Source organism: Stenella coeruleoalba (genome assembly GCF_951394435.1).
Source record: "Stenella coeruleoalba genome assembly, chromosome: 18".
In the NCBI taxonomy this organism is placed as follows: domain Eukaryota; kingdom Metazoa; phylum Chordata; class Mammalia; order Artiodactyla; family Delphinidae; genus Stenella; species Stenella coeruleoalba.
Genome location: NC_137164.1, coordinates 35,139,441 through 35,162,323, shown reverse-complemented (window position 1 = coordinate 35,162,323; position 22,883 = coordinate 35,139,441). Strand labels below are relative to the sequence as shown.

Genomic DNA, 22,883 nt, shown 5'->3' with positions numbered 1-22,883 from the left:
ATGAAAGTTATGGCAGTGGTTAAGTATAAAAGTTAGAATAATAAATAGCAGGCTATTTCAACTGTACAGGAGAAAGATACTGGTGTCTTGTTTTAGCATGTGGTTGTAGAGATGTAGAAAAAAAAAAAACAGAACAGATTCAGGATTCAGGATATGGTTTGGAGGAGTGCAGTCAAAAGGACTTCCTAAGGAAATGAAGGCTAAATGCAATGCAAAGTAGAGAATTAAAAATGATTCCAGGATTTAGGTCTGAACAACTAAATGTTTGGTAATGATATTTACTGAGAAAGTGGGGGTGGATGGAGTCTTGGGACTTTGAAATCTTCCATTTTGGACATGTGAAGATTTGAATAGTTGTTGGATATCCAATGGGAGATATCAAGTAGTTAATTGGGTATTTGAATCTATCTTTCAGGGAAAGTTTAGAGCTAGAAATATATGATCAGAATTTATAATTGACTCCCAGATAGTATTTAAAAGTATGGAAGTAAATGCTATTCTTGACAGAAAATATGGTGTCCTAGGTCATTTCAACATCAGAAAGCAGAAAGAATTAACAATTATCATTGAGTAAGAATGGCCAGATTGATTGTGTCAAAGGCTGCTGAGAAGCCAAGTAAGATGAAAACAAGTGAGATGTGGGAAAAATGACAACATGGAGGTTTTGGGTGATCTTGACTAGTTCAAAGAACTGTTATAGTGAATTGAAGAGAAAAATGATGATTACAAGTAAGTAGATTTAATAACTATAAACGATAACTACATATTTTGCTGGAAAAGGGAACAGGGAATTGGAGTAGTTGGTGGAAAGGAATATGAGAAATTTTGTCTTGTTTTAATATGTCTGAAGCAACACATCTTTGTAAGTTACTTGGAATGATCCAATATAGAGTAAAATTCATAATAGAAAATATAGAAGGAGTCATAGCAATAGGGAAATTTCAGTATGAAGAAAGATGGGATAAAAACCAGAAACAGTGTGATCAGCCCTTGATAAAGGCAGAAACACTTGATATACTGTAGCAAAAATAAAGGCTTTCAGAATAGGTTACAACTCTCCTCCACTCGCTTTACTTGACCAAAGGGTGTAATGTGAATGTATGAGTTTATGCGTGTGCAAATCGTTTTTTACATTAACAATCTGTTGACTTAAAACTTACTGAAATAAAAAGGTTTTGTACTTTCTTAATGTTGTAACTTGAACTGTGAATGTCATAGTGGGTTAAAAGATCATGAATCTAAATAGTATTTAAGAAAAATATATAAGATTTTAGAAGTATACATTGTTTGTGTTTCTGTTTTAAAGACACAGTTTTCAAGGTCTCTTTTGGAGAAGAATAACATTATTCCACAATTTTTTAAAACTCTTATACTCTAATTTTATGGAGGAGACTATTTCTTTGATGATGGCCTGGTATAATAATTAACAAATCAGACAGCGAGCAGATCAGAGAGAGAAAAAAAAGAAAAAAAATGAAAAAGTAACAAAGACTGGTAATGGATTATGTTAATGTGTTTGATTGATTCTTTTTGCATTACTCATTTGTAAGAGTTAAGAGTTTTTCTTTTTTAAAGAAGTTAAGAGTTTTTTCCTTCTTAAAGATAAGATATATAATATGCTAAACAGTGGATGTTATACTGACAAAGGTAGAGAACTGTTGGATTTATCAAGGAGTAGTTTATCTATGTTTGCTTTGGGGAAGTAAAATCAAATAAAACATAAATTGCTCAGAAGTATAATCTATTCTGTATAACTTATGCTGTGATTTATGACTGCTTTTTTTCTATTTATTCACTCTTTGTCATTTTGCTTGCTTTTCATTAGGTTTTTTAGTTGTGGCTGTAATTTTTATAGACAACAGAGTTTTTATGTCTCTGGTATCTAATCAACTGTCACATTTCCAATGGGGTAAATGATTGAAGACCTCTCCCCTCTTGAATTGCTGTAACTGCCATAAAGAACCTTTTGGAATAAATTTATTACAGATATTCATAAAAATAATTAATTCCTGTAAGATAGAGGTAGCATCTGTTTCCTTAATTTAAACTCTTTAGTCTCCTGGTTATTTTTTAATTTTTTTATTATTTGATTATAAATAATATTCCTCTAAACCTAGGCAATATTTTATTATCCATTGCAACTTATTTTTTCCTTTCACATTTTGCTACAGAAAATAAAAGTAAATGTTTATACACATAAACAGACACTACTATTTATTTATCTTAAGAGTCAGTAGGTATACTTATTAGAACGTTGTGAGAAAGGGTTCTCCTTGTTGTCTCTAAAGAGATAAACAACACCAGTTCTAAGACATGAAGCAAAATTTATCTGTATATCTCCAACCTTTTAAATAATTTCTGTGATAAAACTGAATTTCCCTGAAGACTTTTGACTTGATCATACATGGAACTGTACTTTTTGAGAGCACCATGCTTCTACTCTCTAAATCACTCATTAGAAAAGTGCACAACAAAATGGATACTTATGTATACTTTTAAAATATGTATCTAACAAATAAATATATATGTACCTATTACAAAGATCCATTTTATGAAATGAGTTAAAACCAGTGGAAACAATAGTTACAAAATGTTAAAATGTGTTGTTTATTGCATAGCGACATGTTCTTTTATTGCATCTTTGAAAAAGGAAATATAGAAAAATAAGTGAATCAAATTGAGTAGCCTTCTTGTGATATGTATATTTGTATACATAATCACCCGTTCTTTTAAATGAAATTTCCATATTTTTTCCAATTCTTTTGAAATTATAAACCTCCTTGGTATCCAAGAAAAACATGAAAACTATTATGCAAAATTCTGTTCCTTACTTATTTAAAAAGCTAATAGAAATCATTCACCACTTCTTAGAGTATATCTCAATTATATATTTCTTTGATTTTGCCTTTTCCTCTGGTCCTTTCTATTGCAAAGTCAATTGAATTTATTTCAGTATTAGCTATTCTATTTCAATAGAAAATAAAATAGGCATTATTGCTTCTGAGTTTTTAAAATGTCTTTTCTTTCATTCTTTTCTGAAGCTCATTTTGTCTACTAGTGTTCTCAAATAAAATCCATATTCTCTACTAAAATTTACATCTTCACTTTGTTTTTCTATACCAAATTAGAATAATTTATACTTCATAATAACATACGTTGATTTTTGAATAATAGAGAATATCAGAACTTAAGAAATAACTTCTATAACATAATGGGCTTAGTAACAAAAAACATGAGAATGCAGATTGTAGGACATGAAGGAACGGAAATCTGCTTAAGTGAAGTGGGTTAGTTGCCTCATGATTATAAGAGCAGACTCTCACTATAATCTACATTTATTCTTTGGCTCTAATCAATCCTTTAACATGTTTTCTTTGTTGCTAAAATTTCTGTCATTGTCTTTATTTTCACTTTTTTTACTCTAGAAATTTTTTCATGCACTCACTAAATAGAAATAGAAACTCCTAGCTATATAAAAACTTGTAAGTTATTTAGTAACTTAATCCTAGAAGCTTTCATTTTCTCCTTTTTTTGTTTGTTTGTTTTAAACATCTCTAAATTTTTTTGCCTTTCCACTCTCTCCTTGGTCAGTAATTTACTATGTTTTGCTTAACAATACACATAAGAAGTTCATACCTGGTCTTCCAAATATTGTTCTGTCACTCACCTGAAACATATCATTCACATCTCTATAGCAATTACCTTGTAAAAAGATAAGCCAAATTCTTCTCTCAAGTCTCCTTCAAAAATTAGTCCAAGGACTATCTCTTTTTGAAAATAAACCCCTACCACACTAGAAAAATGTAGGCTCTTCTTCATTTAAATATTGCTAGTATTTTAAAATATAATATTGTTTTGTTATATAACAAAAACATTTTGTAATTATATATTATATATAAATATATATATAATATATATAATATGTAATATAATTACATAGGTAATGTAATAAGACACACAGTATATACACACAAATCACTTGAAAGTTAAAAAAAAAAAACACTACACATTAAGCACTGTCAGAATTAAGGACAAAACCCATATTTACTGGCTCCCAAACCCAAGAAAAAAGTGTTTTCTGGTCATCATATGGCTTTTCTTAAGAACCTTGAGATGTTTAGTAGCTTTGAAAATTCATGCAAAGGCTGGAAAATTCTAGATTTAATTAAACTTTTTAAAACTCTGGCTGGACATTGAGGTAAATAGGAAACCATCTGCAGAAATAAACTTTGCACTTATTTCTCATCAGTAGGAGAGGAAACACAGTATCAAACACAATTAGAGTAGTCTGAGCTCTACAGTTCACTAGAAAAATGATTATCATGTCAATTCTCAATTTATTCATTTGTCAAAAAATAATAATGATATTTACTGCATAAGGATATTATAGAAATTAAATGAGATAAAATATATGTTTGGTGACTGAAGAAAGAAATAAATGCATGTTAATTCCAATTCTGCCACTCTTCTTCCTTTCTCAGGCTTTTAATAGGAATCTTGAGAATTGCTGTATTCAGAACATTTTAATGATCTTCAAGTTTAGACAGCAAATAAGGAAACAACATACATTCACAGTAGTAATATCCCTGTGTATGTGCATATCTGACTAGCCTAGATTTGCAGGAAAACTGGATTTTTCACTAGCTCTATGACCTTTGAAAAATCACTTAACTTCTTTGAACCTGTTTATCCCTCTGCATAATATAATTAATAACCCCTACCTTGCAATTGTATTTTTTAAGATTAGAAATACTGTATGAAAAGTGCTTATAATGACATGTAATTCATTAATAATAGTTATGGAAGCAATAGCCCCTCCTATATCTAAAGACATTTTTATGAAAAGAAAATGTGCTTTATTTTTCCCCCTGCACCTATGTTGCTTGAAAGTGTATATAAAGTTATGTTTGTAATGTACCCAGCTTAAGAGATGAGAAATGGAAAATAAATATATGCTATGTTTATGCCTATTGGACACTGTGATGAGTTAAACTTAAGAGTCTTTTACTAGTTAGTTTCACCAAAACATACTAATAATTTATTTTCTAATATTAATAAATATTGTTTCACTAATCAAGAAAAAGCACCTTTACCAATCAGAATTAAAACCCTATGTGTAATGTGTAGCCTTAGGAACAAATGAGTCAATAGAATGTACATCTCTATTCTGATGTAATCGTTTAGATGAGATACACATGTAGGAGCAGCTCCCATTTTTATTGACAAAAGAGTGGGCAAGGAGGGTATGAAGAAAAGGCATATTATGAAAAAAATGGAGCCCTGGCCACATTCTTGGCCTCCTCTCGTATGTGTCATATTATATATGACGATTTTTCAGTACCAATTTAACTCCAAACTCCCAACATTTCAGCAGACAGGTGAAATGGGTGGGCAGGATCAAAGGGACCAATTGCCACATCATCTATCATTGGTTAATGGCTATCTACCTATTATTGGCTAATAGTGATCATTGGCTATTTCCATCTTGAGAGAGGATGCCCAAGCTCTGAGAATATGTGGTATCAGAACCTATGTTGGAAGATTCAGAAAAATCCAGTGCATGGCTTTCCAATTCATTCTTTGTCCCATTACCAAAATAGATGCTTCCCTTCCTTTTATAAGAGCCTGGTGTTAGGACAAACTTTTATTGAATATAATTTGTTTAGGCAGGATTTCCATAAATTTTCTACTATTACTTCTTTATTTATTTTAGTAGCCAAATGAAACACAATTCTTAATTTATTCATAAAACTTCATTTGTTTCCCAATTTTGGCAAAGTTTTTTTTTTAACTTTCCAATCTTAATATGTGACCCAGCTCCCTCTCTCTTCTCTTGTTGCTAACATGTTATACTTGCCTATTGTTGTTTCCCGATTTCCTAATTCCCTATCTTACATTCTTAGTAATATGTGGATTATTGAAAATGTTGATAGTGATTTTAATTCAAATGAACAGGCTCTTAATATCCCTCATAAGAAAGGTACACATACACAATTTTATCTATCACTTCAGAGGTCAGAGCCACCTTCAAGCTTATGTTTGGATACCCTGAGATGCCAGACGCCCTGGGTTAACAATGTTGTGCATGGATAATTTTGCAACATTACAAGTTATTTTAAAGACAGAAGACTCTGAATCAGGGAAAATTAATTACTCTTCTTCTAAGTTGAGAACTTGGTGTTTTATCAAATGACCTGTGTCCTACATACCTCATCAATAAAATGAGGTGATATTTTCACTTGGTGTGTGTATTCTTCTTAGCTCCAATTATTAAAGGTTCCATAATTCCAATTGCTAAATGGTATTAATTCATAACTCTGTACTATTCAGTAATATATCTTATCCTTCTATAGACATTTGAAATTCCATGCTTTGAACTTTTAAGAATACCGTAGGGATGGCCACAGAATATGTATATTCATCAGAGAATGATCATATTATTGTATCTTAGGTCAGATAGATGATAGCTTGATAGATAACTAGCTGGCTAGCTAGCTAGCTAATTAAGTAGATAGACAGATATGTAGATAGATCAATCATCAAAACAGGGAAGCAGTGAATTAATAATTGCAATGTTCTAAAATCTTTTTTTTTTTTTTTGTGGTATGCGGGCCTCTCACTGTTGTGGACTCTCCCGTTGCGTAGCACAGGCTCCGGACGCACAGGCTCAGCGGCCATGGCTCACGGGCCCAGCCAATCCGCGGCTTGTGGGCTCTTCCCGGACCGGGGTACGAACCTGCATCCCCTGCATCGGCAGGCGGACTCTCAACCACTGCGCCACCAGGGAAGCCCTAAAAATCTCTTAAATATTCTATTAAGATTAAGTATTTTATATATATTATCTAATTTGATCCTCATAAAATTTTGCGTGGTAGTACAATTTGATTTGATAGATGAAGAAATTTAATTTCAGAGAAATTGACATTCTTATAGTCATATAAACATGACTCAGTAAGTGGTGGAAATGGAATTCAGACCATGACCCATGACTCAGCATTTTCCACCAGCAAATTTACCTTAAAAAGAGTGTTTGATTAAAACAAACAAACAAAAATGTGAATAAGTAGTAAAACATGGGTTGTAATGTTTAATTTTAACACAGAATTTTTCAGTCAATTGTAGGTACGAAAACAGCATCCCATGTAATTACCTGAGGTGGAAGCAGGGGCAGTCTTATAAAGGCCAGAAGCATACTCAAGTCATTGCATCTCCTCTGCATGTCATATTTGACCCACATCATTAATGCATGGAAGATGGTTTCTTCATCGGGGACATTGACATCATCACTGGCCAGGAGTTTATGGAGCTCCTCAGCTGGAAGCAGTAAAAACTCTTGATTTCTCATAACTTCCATTATGTTTTCCTACAGGGAGAAAAGAGCTTGGCATAAATTCGACCTTGGTTTTATTTAGCTAGCACAGCACCTCAGAAAGAAATGAGAAAAGTAGTCATCAACCTTTGTTCTCATTATACCATAATCCTTGAGACTTAATCCTTCAGAAACTAAAAGCTGTTAAGATGAAAGCATTGTAATTGTAATTGAAGTGTAAATGTATCCAAGACAGCACAGATCTTGTAATAACTGGAGGATTATAATGTTGAGCTTTGTTTTGCAGGCAGAATATAAAGTGATTAAACGTTCAAGTTTCAAGAGGACTGCTAGGTAAAATTTGGTGAATATTAAAAGAATAGAATTTCAACTTTTAAAAAACTTGACTACATATACATCAATCAGAAAGTGGGAATAAAATTACACAGAAGTAACACTGTAAGATGCATCATTGTTTATTCAGAAAGGGAAAAAGAGAAGAGGTAGGCCATAGGTATCACAAAATCCCATATGTTTCACCCTTTTATTATCTCTCAAACCTCCCTCCTCGCATGACAGTTTTTCTGGCTTAATTCAGAGTCCCATTTGTTTTCTTGCAGATTGCTGCCATACTCACCTAGTTACTCTGCCTGATTCTACCCTTAGCTTCTCTACTTCAATGTGCCCATGGCACTACTCTAAAGTTTTTGTTTCATCTTGCTTTTTTTTTTGTTCAAATCTTTTGGTTAAACACACTGGTTCTTCACAAACTGACCTCTTCCTTATTCTAACACTTCATTTCCAAACTTACTGGCACATCAGCCACAAAATTACTCTACCTTCATTTTGCCTTATCCTCACTCCATTGCTTAAAATGACTATTAGCCACCTTGTTTTCCTAATTTGTGTCATTTTTCAAGATTCAATTCAAAAATTAAATATGGATAGGATATATATATATACATATATATATACATATATATATATATGTATATATATATATGTATATATATATATATCCGGTGTTCTCTGTTCACTCCCATTTGATTTGGCTGCCTCACCTTCTATTCATGCACAGTGCATGCTGTTTACATCTATGACACAGCAGTTACCAAACTGCTACCTAATCTTTGGTGCACTTAGGAATCTTATCACAAGCTTTAAGCTCCTTGAGACAAAGACTTTGACATTTAACCTTTCATATCTAGATTCTGGACATAGCAGGTGAACAGTACTTGTTGAATAGATATATTGATCCTTGTAGAGAAGAATAGATTTTGGAAATAGTACAGAGCAGTGCAGTGTTTTTCAAACACTTTTAAAAAACTACTTGTCAAAAATCTTCTTACATTTCATCACAAAGTTTTCTGTGTCTGATAAATGGTTAGAGGAGACAGAGATTTGACTGTTGGCCTTCACTTGTGTTCCACCTTCTTCTGTGTCGCCTGAGACAACTCCAAGGAATATATAACTAAGGCTTCTCAGATGGTAGCTTTAAAGCCACAGTTGTGGCAGAAATCTCAGTAGGATGGTTATTTTAGGGTAAACCTGAAGTAGAGTGGGACTAGATCTCTTCCCCAAAGGGCATTGTGACTATGCTAAAACATAGCAGAAGAGTCAGCAAGTGCCCATTAATCTGTATGTCAGAGCAGATTCAAACCCGTTTTCTGAAGAGACACTTGACCTATGTTATGACTGTATCCTTAGAAATGAATCCAAGGCCTGAAGTGCCTTCAGCTTTCACAAAAGCAGTCAACTTTACTTTTAGGTCATTGGTTATTTTCTTTACCTTTAAATGACATCACATAATAGCTGATTTCATGAATTTTTTTTCACCCCCTGTGTTTCTTCTGTGTCTAATACAGTGCTGTGTAAATTATAGATGTCCAATAGCTATTTACTTAATGAATGAACTGTGTGCCCTGAGATTTAGTGCCACCAAATTTCTCTAAAGAGCTACAATAAGATAAAGAAGTTTTTGAAGAATCTTTAAAGGACTTTTTGTCCATCTATTTTTCCAGTTATTCAAAAATCTATGTGTCTATTAAACTACACACAGAATTATATAGCTAGACCATCAGTATATAGCAAGGGGTACCATAAAAAAGCAGCTCTATGAAACTGTCAACAGTGTCTATCATAAAGATATTGTTCGAGGCATATTTCATTATATTTTACAGTGTTCTCTTTATGATGACCCTTGGGAGAAATTTCTTTTAGGTTTTAGTAGCAGGAATAATTGCACTTCTCCTGAGTAAATTGGTTTGCTTTTATCATGGATGTTGTAAATTATGAAATTGATCAGATTTCTCTTTTTATTTGGCCTCTAGAAAACTTAGAGTCAAATTGAAATCTAGCTGATAGGAAGGCTATAGCCTTTTATAATTTGATTTCTTTTTCAGACAGTTCTGACAATAGCTTCATTTAATATCACTACAGCAGATTTTCTTTTTTCTTCTTTTATTCTTGCACCTAATTTAGATTATATTCTTATAATTTTGTATCTTTATAAATTATACTACATCTTTTGGAAACAAGCAATGTTGTTTGTAGATATTGCTATAAATAAACTGGGCATTAGAAGACAGTATCAGATATTACTGAATCTATCGCACTGATGCATAGATTATATTGCCTTTTTTTTCTTTATATACGTTGGAGTTCTAAAGGTCCCTTAGCTCTTTTTTCTTTTTTTCTCCATCAAGTCTCCTTTGAATGATATCTTGCCTAATATTCCTGTGTTATTTGCAATCTAGCTTCTGGAAACTATTTTATTTTCATTATATTTTATTCACTGAAGAATAAAAAATACCAATTCACACTAGTTTCCTTATACATAGCTAATTCCTTGTTGTCTGAGAAGATCAAGTAATGAGAAGCATCAAAACTCTTTGGCCTGTTTACTTTTTGTACAATACCTTTATTTTAAGTTTATTCAATCATTCATTCTACACAGACTTATTGAACACCTAATATTTGGTCCTGTATAATTGTAGTGAGGAGAACAAAATGGATGTGCATCAAAAATCTTACCACACATGCACCTAGACAATGTGCAAAGCCTAGAAAATGACTGTCATCAAGTCTGTAAAAGCTTGTTTTTCAAATGGACCTAGAATATTAGGTAGGAGTATAAATTAGAAAATAAGAAACAGAAAGAAATGTATTCTGACCGGGGAGACCATATGAACAAAGGCACATAATATGGTATGAAGTGCCATGTTGGGTATGTCAACTTGATTGACAATGAACGCAGAAAAAGTCATAGAAATTAATATTGAAAGTGTAATTTAGACCATATAATGGAATAAGTTTATTGTAAAACTTTAACAGTCTCTCCATTAAATGGGAATATCTGTGTACATACATCTTTTTTTTTTACATACATCTTTTACATATAGCTTGAAATATTCATTTTAAAGATTTTACCACCAAATTTAAGTTGCCATTGCATAAGATACAACATAAGACAATAATCCATATTAATTACATAAATAAAGACTAAAGTATACTATTTTTGCTACTTCATAATATTTTAAATAATTTTTCTAGCTATAAAAATTCATAGTTTTGTTTTATTCTAAGTAGACAGATATTACCATTTTTAATTATTATTTCCTGAATTTGACATAAATGTATTTTCTAATATTCATTTCCCTCTGTCTCTTAATTCTATTATTGTTTTTCCCTCATCTTATTGTTGCTAATATATCAAATAGCAGTAATTCATTTGATATTCCATTAGAAATTCATTTTTTTATACCATTTAAAAAGTTAGATAACAATTAATGGTAACATCAAGTCAAGGAAGATGTAAGTAAATTCCTTCAATTGTCACATTTTAGTTATTGGTTTAGTTTAAACTATGGATATTAAAATGTATTAATGATCAAGTAAGTTTAACATAAACTTTACTGTTGTTCACAACACATTATCTACTTATTATGGTTAACTCAAGGAAAACTCACTGCTGTGAAAGTCTACTGAGATAAAACCTATGTCTCACCATCTTGCACTTTGCAACTAGTGGTCAGTTAGAGGAACCTCCCAATCACTGTTTTAAGCATTATGGTGGGAAGGTTAATCCTTTGACAGACGAGTATAGAATCTCTGGCTTGATTTCAAATCACCAGAGGGTGTGGAATTTATTTAATTGTCATTTAAAAAGTTATTGGTTAAGAAGATGAATACTTAGGAAGCTCATACGTCAAATAAATGGAAAACTGAAAGGCAAGCCTAGGAATTGGTTACATCTTCTGGTTGAGGCATATTATCTAAGTATGAAAAATGTAAATTTTTGGTCTAAAGTTATAGGATTATAAAGTTATAATTCCATCAGCATCCTATGCCAGCAAAGCTTTGAGAGTTTCTGATACATGTATCATTCTACTATTGTCAGGAGATTGAAACATGCATCTCTTGACTCCTGAAGCAGTGTCTTTTCTGTTACAACAGGTACTGGATTGAATAGTGTTTCCCAAAACTTCAAGTTCACTTGGAACCTCAGAATGTAACCTTATTCGGAAATGGGGAATCATTACAGATGTAATTACTTAAGGTCTTACTGGATTGGAGTGGGCCCTAATCCAATGGTGGGGTGCTTAGAGGAAAAAACTAGGAGAGATGTAGTCATACAGTGAGGAGAACCCCACGAGAAGACAGAGGAGACACAGGGGGAAGAAGGCCATGTGAAATTGGAGAGACAAAGATAAAAGTAATACTGACACAAGACTAAATAATGAAGAGAGCTTTACCTCCTCTTCCTCAAACTCACATGGTATCATCTTCCTGGACAGAGATTCTTCATAAAATCTAGTCAAATTATATTGAATATCAATGTCATTAGTGTACGTGAAGGTTAGAATAAAATCTTTCTTCAAAAAAGAGCTAGATTGCAACCCTTGTATAGTGGCTACATTTCCTCCTACCTGTACCATCATCTCTTTGATGACTGAAACTGGTCTTTTACCTGTATATATGTATTAAGCCAAATGGAAACTCATTTTCATAAGGCAGACCAAATAGGAGTTGTTTGTTCACTTTTTCTACTTTACTATAAGATTTTCATAGTAATTCTTTAAAGGACAAACTTCTAGTGTAGAGAAAGTTTCATTAGTAATCAAAAACTGAAAATCAAAATGAAAATAATATAGCACTTTAGCCTATTAAGGTTGCAGTGATTTCAAAACAATTATGAACAGTACTTCTGAAAGCATGAGTTGATATGCTACCTTTGAAAAGTGATTGTCATTGTGCATCATGACAATTTAACCCAAGAACTCCAGTTCTAGGAATCTTGCCATACATATATGAAGAAAAAGATATATATATATATATATATATAAACACACACACATATATACACATGTGTATATATGTATATATATATATATGCTCAATTATTCAATACAGCATTACTTAAAATAGTAAAAAATATAAAAAGCTAATAAATAAATTTTCCCATCCCAAAAATTAAGTGAAAAATAAAATAACACAGTGAACAAATTTTCACAGAAATATAATAAAAAATTTCACAATTTGTATGAAAACACAAAAGACCCCGAATAGCAAAATCAATCTTAAGAAAGAAATATGGAGGGGGGACCTTGAAGATGGCGGAAGAGTAAGACGTGGAGATCACCTTCCTCCCCACAGATACACCAGAAATACATCTACACGTGGAACAACTCCTACAGAACACCTACTGAACGCTGGCAGAAGACCTCAGACCTCCCAAAAGGCAAGAAACTCCCCACGTACCTGGGTAGGGCAAAAGAAAAAAAGAAAAAACAGAGACAAAAGAATAGGGACGGCACCTGCACCAGTGGGAAGGAGCTGTGAAGGAGGAAAAGTTTCCACACACTAGGAAGCCCCTTCGCGGGCGGAGACTGCGGGAGGCGGAGGGGGGAGCTTCGGTCCACGGAGGAGTGCACAGCAACGGGTGCGGAGGGCAAAGCGGGGAGATTCCCGCACAGAGGATCGGTGCCGACCGGCACTCACCAGCCCGAGAGGCTTGTCTGCTCACCCGCCGGGGCGGGCGGAGCTGCGAGCTGAGGCTCGGGTTTCGGTTTCGGACGGAGCGCAGGGAGAGGACTGGGGTTGGCGGCTTGAACATAGCCTGAAGGGGTTAGTGCACCACAGCTAGCCGGGAGGGAGTCCGGGGAAAAGTCTGCACCTGCCGAAGAGGCAAGAGACTTTTTCTTCCCTCTTTGTTTCCTGGTGCGCGAGAAGGGTTTAAGAGCGCTGCTTAAAGGAACTCCAGAGACGGGCGCGAGCCGCGGCTAAAAGCGCGGACCCCAGAGACGGGCGCGAGCCGCGGCTGAAAGCGCGAACACCAGAGACAGGCGGGAGACGCTAAGGCTGCCGCTGCCGCCACCAAGGGGCCTGTGTGCGAGCACAGGTCACTCTCCACACCCCTCTTCCGCGGAGCCTGTGCAGCCCGCCACTGCCAGGTTCCCGGGATCCAGGGACAACTTCCCCAGGAGAACACACGGCGGGCCTCAGGCTGGTGCAACGTCACGCCGGCCTCTACCGCCGCAGGCCCACCCCGCACGCAAGCCCCTCCCTCCCCCCGGCCTGAGTGCGCCAGAGCCCCCGAATCAGCGGCTCCTTTAACCCCGTCCTGTCTGAGCAAAAAACAGACGCCCTCCGGCGACCTACACACAGAGGCAGGGCCAAATCCAAAGCTGAGTCCTTGTGAGCTGTGAGAACAAAGAAGAGAAAGGGAAATCTCTCCCAGTAGCCTCAGAAGCAGCGGATTAAAGCTCCACAATCAACTAGATGTACCCTGCATCTGTGGAATACCTGAATAGACAACAAATCATCCCAAATTGAGGAGGTGGACTTTCGGAGCAAGATTTATGATTTTTCCCCTTTTATCTCTTTTTGTGAGGGTGTATGTATATGCTTCTGTGTAAAATTTTGTCTGTATAGCTTTGCTTCCAAAATTTGTCCTAAGGTTCTATCCGTCCCTTTTTTTTTTTTCTAAATAAGTATTTTTTTAATTCAATAACTTTATTATACTTTATTTTATTTTTACTGTATCTTCTTTCTTTCTGTCTTTTTTCCTTCTTTCCCTCCTTCCTTCCTCCCTCCCTCCCTCCCTCCCTCCCTCCCACCTCTCTTTCCTTCTTGCCTTCTTTCCTTCCTTCCTTCCTTCCTTCCTTCCTTCTTTCTTTCTTTCTTTCTTTCTTTCTTTCTTTCTTTCTTCCTTCCTTCCTTCCTTCCTTCCTTCCCTCCTTTCCCTATTTCTTTCCTCATACTTCTACTAATTCTCTCTACTTTTTCTCCCTTTTATTCTGAGCCGTGTGGATGAAAGGCTCTTGGTGCTCCAGCCAGGAGTCAGGGCTCTGCCTCTGAGGTAGGAGAGCCAACTTCAGGACACTGATCAACAAGAGACCTCCCAGCTCCACATAATATCAAATGGTGAAAATCTCCCAGAGACCTCCATCTTAACACCAGCACCCAGCTTCACTCAACAACCAGCAAGCTACAGTGCTGGACAACCTATGCCAAACAACTAGCAAAACAGGAACACAACCCCACCCATTAGCAGAGAGGCTGCCTAAAATCATAATAAGGTCACAGACACCCCAAAACACACCACCAGACGTGAACCTGCCCACTAGAGAGACAAGATCCAGCCTCATCCACCACAACACAGGCACTAGTCCCCTCCACCAGGAAGCCTACACAACCCACTGAACCAACCTTAGCAAATGGAGACAGACATCAAAAACAGCGGGAACTACGAACCTGCAGCCTGCAAAAAGGAGACCCCAAACACAGTAAGATGAGCAAAATGAGAAGACAGAAAAACACACAGGAGATAAAAGAGTAAGATAAAAATGCACCAGACCTAACAAATGAAGAGGAAATAGGCAGTCTACCTGAAAAAGAATTCAGAATAATGATAGTAAGGATGATCCAAAATCTAGGAAATAGAATGGACAAAAGGCAAGAAACAGTTAACAAGGACCTAGAAGAAATGAAGATGAAACAAGCAATGATGAACAACACAATAAATGAAATTAAAAGTACTCTAGATGGGATCAATAGCAGAATAACCGAGGCAGAAGAACGGATAAATGACCTGGAAGATAAAATAGTGGAAATAACTACTGCAGAGCAGAATAAAGAAAAAAGAATGAAAAGAACTGAGGACAGTCTCAGAGACTTCTGGGACAACATTAAATGCACCAACATTCGAATTATAGGGGTTCCAGAAGAAGAAGAGAAAAAGTAAGGGACTGAGAAAATATTTGAAGAGATTATAGTTGAAAACTTCCCTAATAAGGGAAAGGAAATAGTTAATCAAGTCTAGGAAGCACAAAGAGTCCCATACAGCATAAATCCAAAGAGAAATATGCCAAGACACATATTAATCAAACTGTCAAAAATTAAATGCAAAGAAAGCATATCAAAAGCAGCAAGGGAAAAACAACAAATAACACACAAGGGAATCCCCATAAGGTTAACAGCTGATCTCTCAGCAGAAATCCTGCAAGCCAGAAGGGAGTGGCAGGACATACTGAAAGTGATGCAGGAGAAAAACCTGCAACCAAGACTACTCTACCCAGCAAGAATCTCATTCAGATTTGATGGAGAAATTAAAACCTTTACAGAAAATCAAAAGCTGAGAGAGTTCAGCACCACCAAACCAGCTTTACAACAAATGCTAAAGGAACTTCTCTAGACAAGAAACACAAGAGAAGGAAAAGACCTATAATAAAAAACCAAAAACAATTAAGAAAATGGGAATAGGAACATACATATAGATAATTACCTTAAATGTAAATGGACTAAATGCTCCCACAAAAAGACACAGATTGGCTGAATGGATACAAAAACAAGGCCCTTATATATGCTGTCTACAAGAGACCCACTTCAGACCTAGAGACACATACAGACTGAAAGTAAGGGGATGGAAAAAGATATTCCATGCAAATGGAAACCAAAAGAAAGCTGGAGTAGCAATTCTCATATCAGACAAAATAGACTTTAAAATAAAGACTATTAGAAGAGACAAAGAAGGACACTACATAATGATCAAGGGATCGATCCAAGAAGAAAATATAACAACTGTAAATATTTATGCACCCAACATAGGAGCACATCAATACATAAGGCAAATACTAACAGCCAAAACAGGGTAAATCGACAGTAACACATTCATAGTAGGGGACTTTAACACCCCACTTTCACCCACGGACAGATCTTCCAAAATGAAAATAAATAAGGAAACACAAGCTTTAAATGATACATTAAACAAGATGGACTTAATTGATATTTATAGGACACTCCATCCCAAAACAACAGAATACACATTTTTCTCAAGTGCTCATGGAACATTCTCCAGGATAGATCATATCTTGGGTCACAAATCAAGCCTTGTTAAATTTAAGAAAATTGAAATTGTATCAAGTATCTTTTCTGACCACAATGCCCTCAGACTAGATATCAATTACAGGAAAAGATCTGTAAAAAATACAAACACATGGTGGCTAAACAATACACTACTTAATAATGAAGTGATCACTGAAGAAATCAAAGAGGAAATAAAAAAATACCTAGAAACAAATGACAATGGAGACACAATGACCCAAAACCTATGGGATGCAGCAAAAGCAGTTCTAAGGGGGAAGTTTATAGCAATGCAAGCCCACCTTAAGAAGCAGGAAACATCTAGAATAAACAACCTAACCTTGCACCACAAGCAATTAGAGAAAGAAGAACAAAAAAACCCCAAAGTTAGCAGAAGGAAAGAAATCATAAAAATCAGATCAGAAATAAATGAAAAAGAATGAAAGAAACAATAGCAAAAATCATTAAAAATAAAAGCTGGTTCTTTGAGAAGATAAACAAAATAGGTAAACCATTAGGCAGATTCATCAAGATAAAAAGGGAGAAGACTCAAGTCAATAGAATTAGAAATGAAAAAGGAGAAGTAACAACTGACACTGCAGAAATAAAAAAGATCATGAGAGATTACTACAAGCAACTCTATGCCAATAAAATGGACAATCTGGAAGAAATGGACAAATTCTTAGAAATGCACAACCTGCCAAGACTGAATCAGGAAGAAATAGAAAATATGAACAGACCAATCACAAGCACTGAAATTGAAACTGTGATTAAAAATCTTCCAACAAACAAAAGCCCAGGACCAGATGGCTTCACAGGCGAATTCTATCAAACATTTAGAGAAGAGCTAACACCTATCCTTCTCAAACTCTTCCAAAATATAGCAGAGGAAGGAACACTCCCAATTTCCTTCTACGAGGCCACCATCACCTTGATACCAAAACCAGACAAGGATGTCACAAAGAAAGAAAACTACAGGCCAATATCACTGATGAACAGAGATGCAAAAATCCTCAACAAAATACTAGCAAACAGAATCCAACAGCACATTAAAAGGATCATACACCATGATCAAGTGGGGTTTATTCCAGGAATGCAAGGATTCTTCAATATACGCAAATCTATCAATGTGATAAACCATATTAACAAATTGAAGGAGAAAAACCATATGATCATCTCAATAGATGCAGAGAAAGCTTTTGACAAAATTCAACACCGATTTATGATAAAAACCCTGCAGAAAGTAGGCATAGAGGGAACTTTCCTCAACATAATAAAGGCCATATATGACAAGCCCACAGCCAACATCATCCTCAATGGTGAAAAACTGAAAGCATTTCCACTAAGATCAGGAACAAGACAAGGTTGCCCACTCTCACCACTCTTATTAAACATAGTTTTGGAAGTTTTAGCCACAGCAATCAGAGAAGAAAAGGAAATAAAAGGAATCCAAATCGTAAAGAAGAAGTAAAGCTGTCACTGTTTGCAGATGACATGATACTATACATAGAGAATCGTAAAGATGATACCAGAAAATTACTAGAGTTAATCAATGAATTTGGTAAAGTAGCAGGATACAAAATTAATGCACAGAAATCTCTGGCATTCCTATATAGTAATGATGAAAAATCTGAAAGTGAAATCAAGAAAACACTCCCATTTACCATCGCAACAAAAAGAATAAAATATCTAGGAATAAACCTACCTAAGGAGACAAAAGACATTTATGCAGAAAATTATAAGACACTGATGAAAGAAATTAACGATGATAAAATAGATGGAGAGATATACCATGTTCTTGGATTGGAAGAATCAACATTGTGAAAATGACTCTACTGTCCAAAGAAATCTATAGATTCAATGCAATCCCTATCAAACAACCACTGGCATTTTTCACAGAACTAGAACAAAAAATTTCACAATTTGTATGGAAACACAAAAGACCCCCAATAGCCAAAGCAATCTTGAGAACAAAAAACGGAGCTGGAGGAATCAGGCTCCCTGACTTCAGACTATACTACAAAGCTACAGTAATCAAGACAGTATGGCACTGGCACAAAAACAGAAAGATAGATCAATGGAACAGGATAGAAAGCCCAGAGATAAACCCACGCACATATGGACACCTTATCTTTGATAAAGGTGGCAGGAATATACAGTGGAGAAAGGACAGCCTCTTCAATAAGTGGTGCTGGGAAAACTGGACAGGTACATATAAAAGTATGAGATTAGATCACTCCCTAACACCATACACAAAAATAAGCTCAGAATGGATTAAAGACCTAAATGTAAGGCCAGAAACTATCAAACTCTTAGAGGAAAACATAGGCAGAACACTCTATGACATAAATCACAGCAAGATCCTTTCTGACCCACCTCCTAGAGTAATGGAAATAAAAACAGAAATGAACAAATGGGACCTAATGAAACTTAAAAGCTTTTGCACAGCAAAGGAAAGCATAAACAAGACCAAAAGACAACCCTCAGAATGGGAGAAAATATTTGCAAATGAAGCAACCAACAAAGGATTAATCTCCAAAATTTACAAGCAGCTCATGCAGCTCAATAACAAAAAAACGAACTACCCAATCCAAAAATGGGCAGAAGACCTAAATAGACATTTCTCCAAAGAAGATATGCAGACTGCCAACAAACACGTGAAAAAATGCTCAACCTCATTAATCATTAGAGAAATGCAAATCAAAACTGCAATGAGATATCATCTCACACCAGTCAGAATGACCATCATCAAAAAATCTAGAAACAATAAATTCTGGAGAGGGTGTGGAGAAAAGGGAACACTCTTTCACTGCTGGTGGGAAAGTGAATTGGTTCAGCCACTATGGAGAACAATATGGAGGTTCCTTAAAAAACTACAAATAGAAATACCATATGACCCAGCAATCCCACTACTGGGCATATACCCTGAGAAAACCAAAATTCAGAAAGAGTCATATACCAAAATGTTCATTGCAGCTCTATTTACAATAGCCTGGAGATGGAAACAACCTAAGTGCCCATCATCGGATGAATGGATAAAGAAGATGTGGCACATATATACAATGGAATATTACTCAGCCATAAAAACAAACGAAATTGAGCTATTTGTAACGAGGTGGATAGACCTAGAGTCTATCATACAGAGTGAAGTAAGTCAGAAAGAAAAAGACAAATACTGTATGCTAACACATATATATGGAATTTAAGAAAAAAAAAATGTCATGAAGAACCTAGGGGTAAGACAGGAATAAAGACGCAGACCTACTGAAGAACAGTCTTGAGGATATGGGGGGGGGAAGGGTGAGCTCTGACAGGGCGAGAGAGAGTCATGGACATATACACACTAACAAACGTAAGGTAGATAGCTAGTGGGAAGCAGCCGAATGGCACAGGGATATTGGCTCGGTGCTTTGTGACAGCCTGGAGGGTGGGATACGGAGGATGGGAGGGAGGGAGATGCAAGAGGGAAGACATATGGGAACATATGTATATGTATAACTGATTCACTTTGTTATAAAGCAGAAACTAACACACCATTGTAAAGCAATTATACCCCAATAAAGATGTTAAAAATAAAAAAAAAAAAAAGAAAGAAATATGGAACTGGAAGTATCAGGTTACCTGACTTCCGACTATACTACAAAGTTACAGTAATCAAGACAGTATGGTAGGGGCTTCCCTGGTGGCACAGTGGTTGAGGGTCCACCTGCCATTGCAGGGGATATGGGTTCGTGCCCCAGTCTGAGAGGATCCCACATGCCGCGGAGTGGCTAGGCCCGTGAGCCATGGCTGCTGAGCCTGCGTGCCTGGACCCTGTGCTCTGCAATGGGAGAGGCCACAGCAGTGAGAGGCCTGTGTACCACAAAAAAAAAAAAAAAGACAGTATGGTACTGGCACAAAAACAGAAATATAGATCAATGAAACAGTATAGAAAGCCCATTTGTAAACCTACGCACATATGGTCACCTTATCTTTGATAAAGGAGGCAAGAATATACAATGGAGAAAAGACAGCCTCTTCAATAAGTGATGCTGAGAAAACTGGAGAGGTACATGTAAAAGAATGAAATTAGAACATTCCCAAACACCATACACAAAAATAAACTCAAAATGGATAAAAGACCTAAATGTAAGACCAGACACTGTAAAACTCTTAGAGGAAAAAAGAAGCAGAACACTCTATGACATAAATTACAGCAAGATCCTTTTTCACCCACCTCCTAGAGAAATGGAAATAAAAACAAAAATAAACAAATGGGATGTAGTGAAAGTTAAAAGTTTTTTCACAGCAAAGGAAACCATAAACAAGATGAAAAGACAACCCTCAGAATGGGAGAAAATATTTGCAAATGAAGCAACTGACAAAGGATTAATCTCCAAAATATAAAAGCAGCTCACGCAGCTCAATATTAAAAAAACAAAAAATCCAATCCAGAAATGGGCAGAAGACCTAAATAGACAATTTCTCCAAAGAAGGCATACAGATTGCCAACAAACACATGAAAGAATGCTCAACATCATTAATCATTAGAGAAATGCAAATCAAAACTACAATGAGGTATCACTTCACAGCAGTCAGAATGGCAATTACAAAAAAATGTACAAACCATAAATGCTGGAGAGGGTGTGGAGAAAAGGAAACCCTCTTGCACTGTTGGTGGGAATGTAAATTGATACAGCCACTGTGGAGAACAGTATGGGTGTTCCTTAAAAAAATAAAAATAGAACTACCATATGATCCAGCAATCCCTCTACTGTACATATACCCTGAGAAAACCATAATTCAAAACGAGTCATGTACCACAATGTTCATTGTAGTTCTATTTACAATAGCCAGGACATGGAAGCAACCTAAGTATTCACTGACAGATGAATGGATAAAGAAGATGTGGCACATATACACAATGGACTATTACTCAGTCATAAAAAGAAATGAAACTGAGTTATTTGTTGTGAGATGGATGTACTTAGACTCTGTCATACAAAGTAAGTCAGAAAGAGAAAAACAAGTACCGTATGCTAATACATATATATGGAACTTAAAAAGAAAAAAAAAAGGTTCTGAAGAACCTAGGGGCAGGAGAGGGATAAAGACACAGGTGTAGAGAATGGACTTGAGGACACAGGAGGGGGAAGGGTAAACTGGGACGAAGTGAGAGAGTGGCACGGACAAATATACACTAACAAATGTAAAATAGATAGCTAGTGGGAAGCAGTCATATAGCACAGGGATATCAGCTGGGTGCTTTCTATCCACCTAGAAGGATGGGATAAGGAGGGTCCGAGGGAGACGCAAAAGGGAGGAAATATGGGGATATATGTATACACATAGCTGATTCACTTTGTTATACAGAAGCAACTAACACAACATTGTAAAACAATTATACTCCAATAAAGGTGTTTAAAAAAAAAGAAAGAGTTATCAGAAAAAAAAACAACAGTGAACAATAGAAAATGGGATAATTGTACAATTGGTGAATGCTTATGCAAATTATGGTATATCCACTGTACTTAACTTTATACAACCATATAAAATTATGTTAATAAATATTTTTTAAAGTGAGGAAAAAAAAAAAGTAATGCTGCCATAAGCCAAGGATGGCCAGGAACCACCAGGAGCTGAAAAAGCCAAGGAAAGATTCTTCCCTAAACTTCAGAGAGAGCCTGGCCCTGCCAATATCTTGACTTCAGACTTTTAGCCTGTAGAACTGCAAGAGAATAAATTTCTATTGTTAGAAGATACCCGGTTTTGGGTACTTTTTATGGCAGCCCTAGGAAAATGACACATATCATAAGAGAAAATTTAAAATAGTTATGTTAAAAACTCTCACATAAACCTAAGAAAACATGGTAATTATTCCCAATCTTTTAAGTGATCAATTCTAGGCTCTTTATTTTATAGAATGATTCCTTTAAGAAATATTAGGTTTCCCATGAGCCAAGGAGCATCGGGGACAGGAAAAAGTGGTCTACCCTCAGAATCAACTTCTCTTTATATATACTTTTTCCACTGCCTCTATGATTTAAACTTTCTAAAAATACGTGGCAGGGAGAGGCACGTCTCCCAATTATCAATGGCTAAGAATAACACTTACTTTAATGTTGCTACACAGATTTTGCTGTCAAGACCCTTTCAGGTTAAAACCAATTTTCTTGGGCTTTTGGTTATTTGGCTTCTGTGAATTTTTAATGCCTGTGTCAAAGTTGCTGCC

At 35.6% G+C, this 22,883-nt stretch overlaps 1 protein-coding gene across 2 annotated transcripts in view; it reads right to left on the bottom strand.

The window, feature by feature from the left end:
* The window catches only part of KLHL1 (kelch like family member 1), a gene marked incomplete at its 3' end in the record, with an annotated part of 374,754 nt that overhangs the window by 128,048 nt on the left and 223,823 nt on the right, over positions 1-22,883 (bottom strand). For both annotated transcript variants that reach the window (XM_079903211.1, XM_079903212.1), the window contains one exon: positions 7,151-7,363. In XM_079903211.1, coding sequence (XP_079759337.1) covers positions 7,151-7,363 — 213 coding nt within the window. The remainder of the gene's footprint in view (positions 1-7,150; positions 7,364-22,883) is intronic.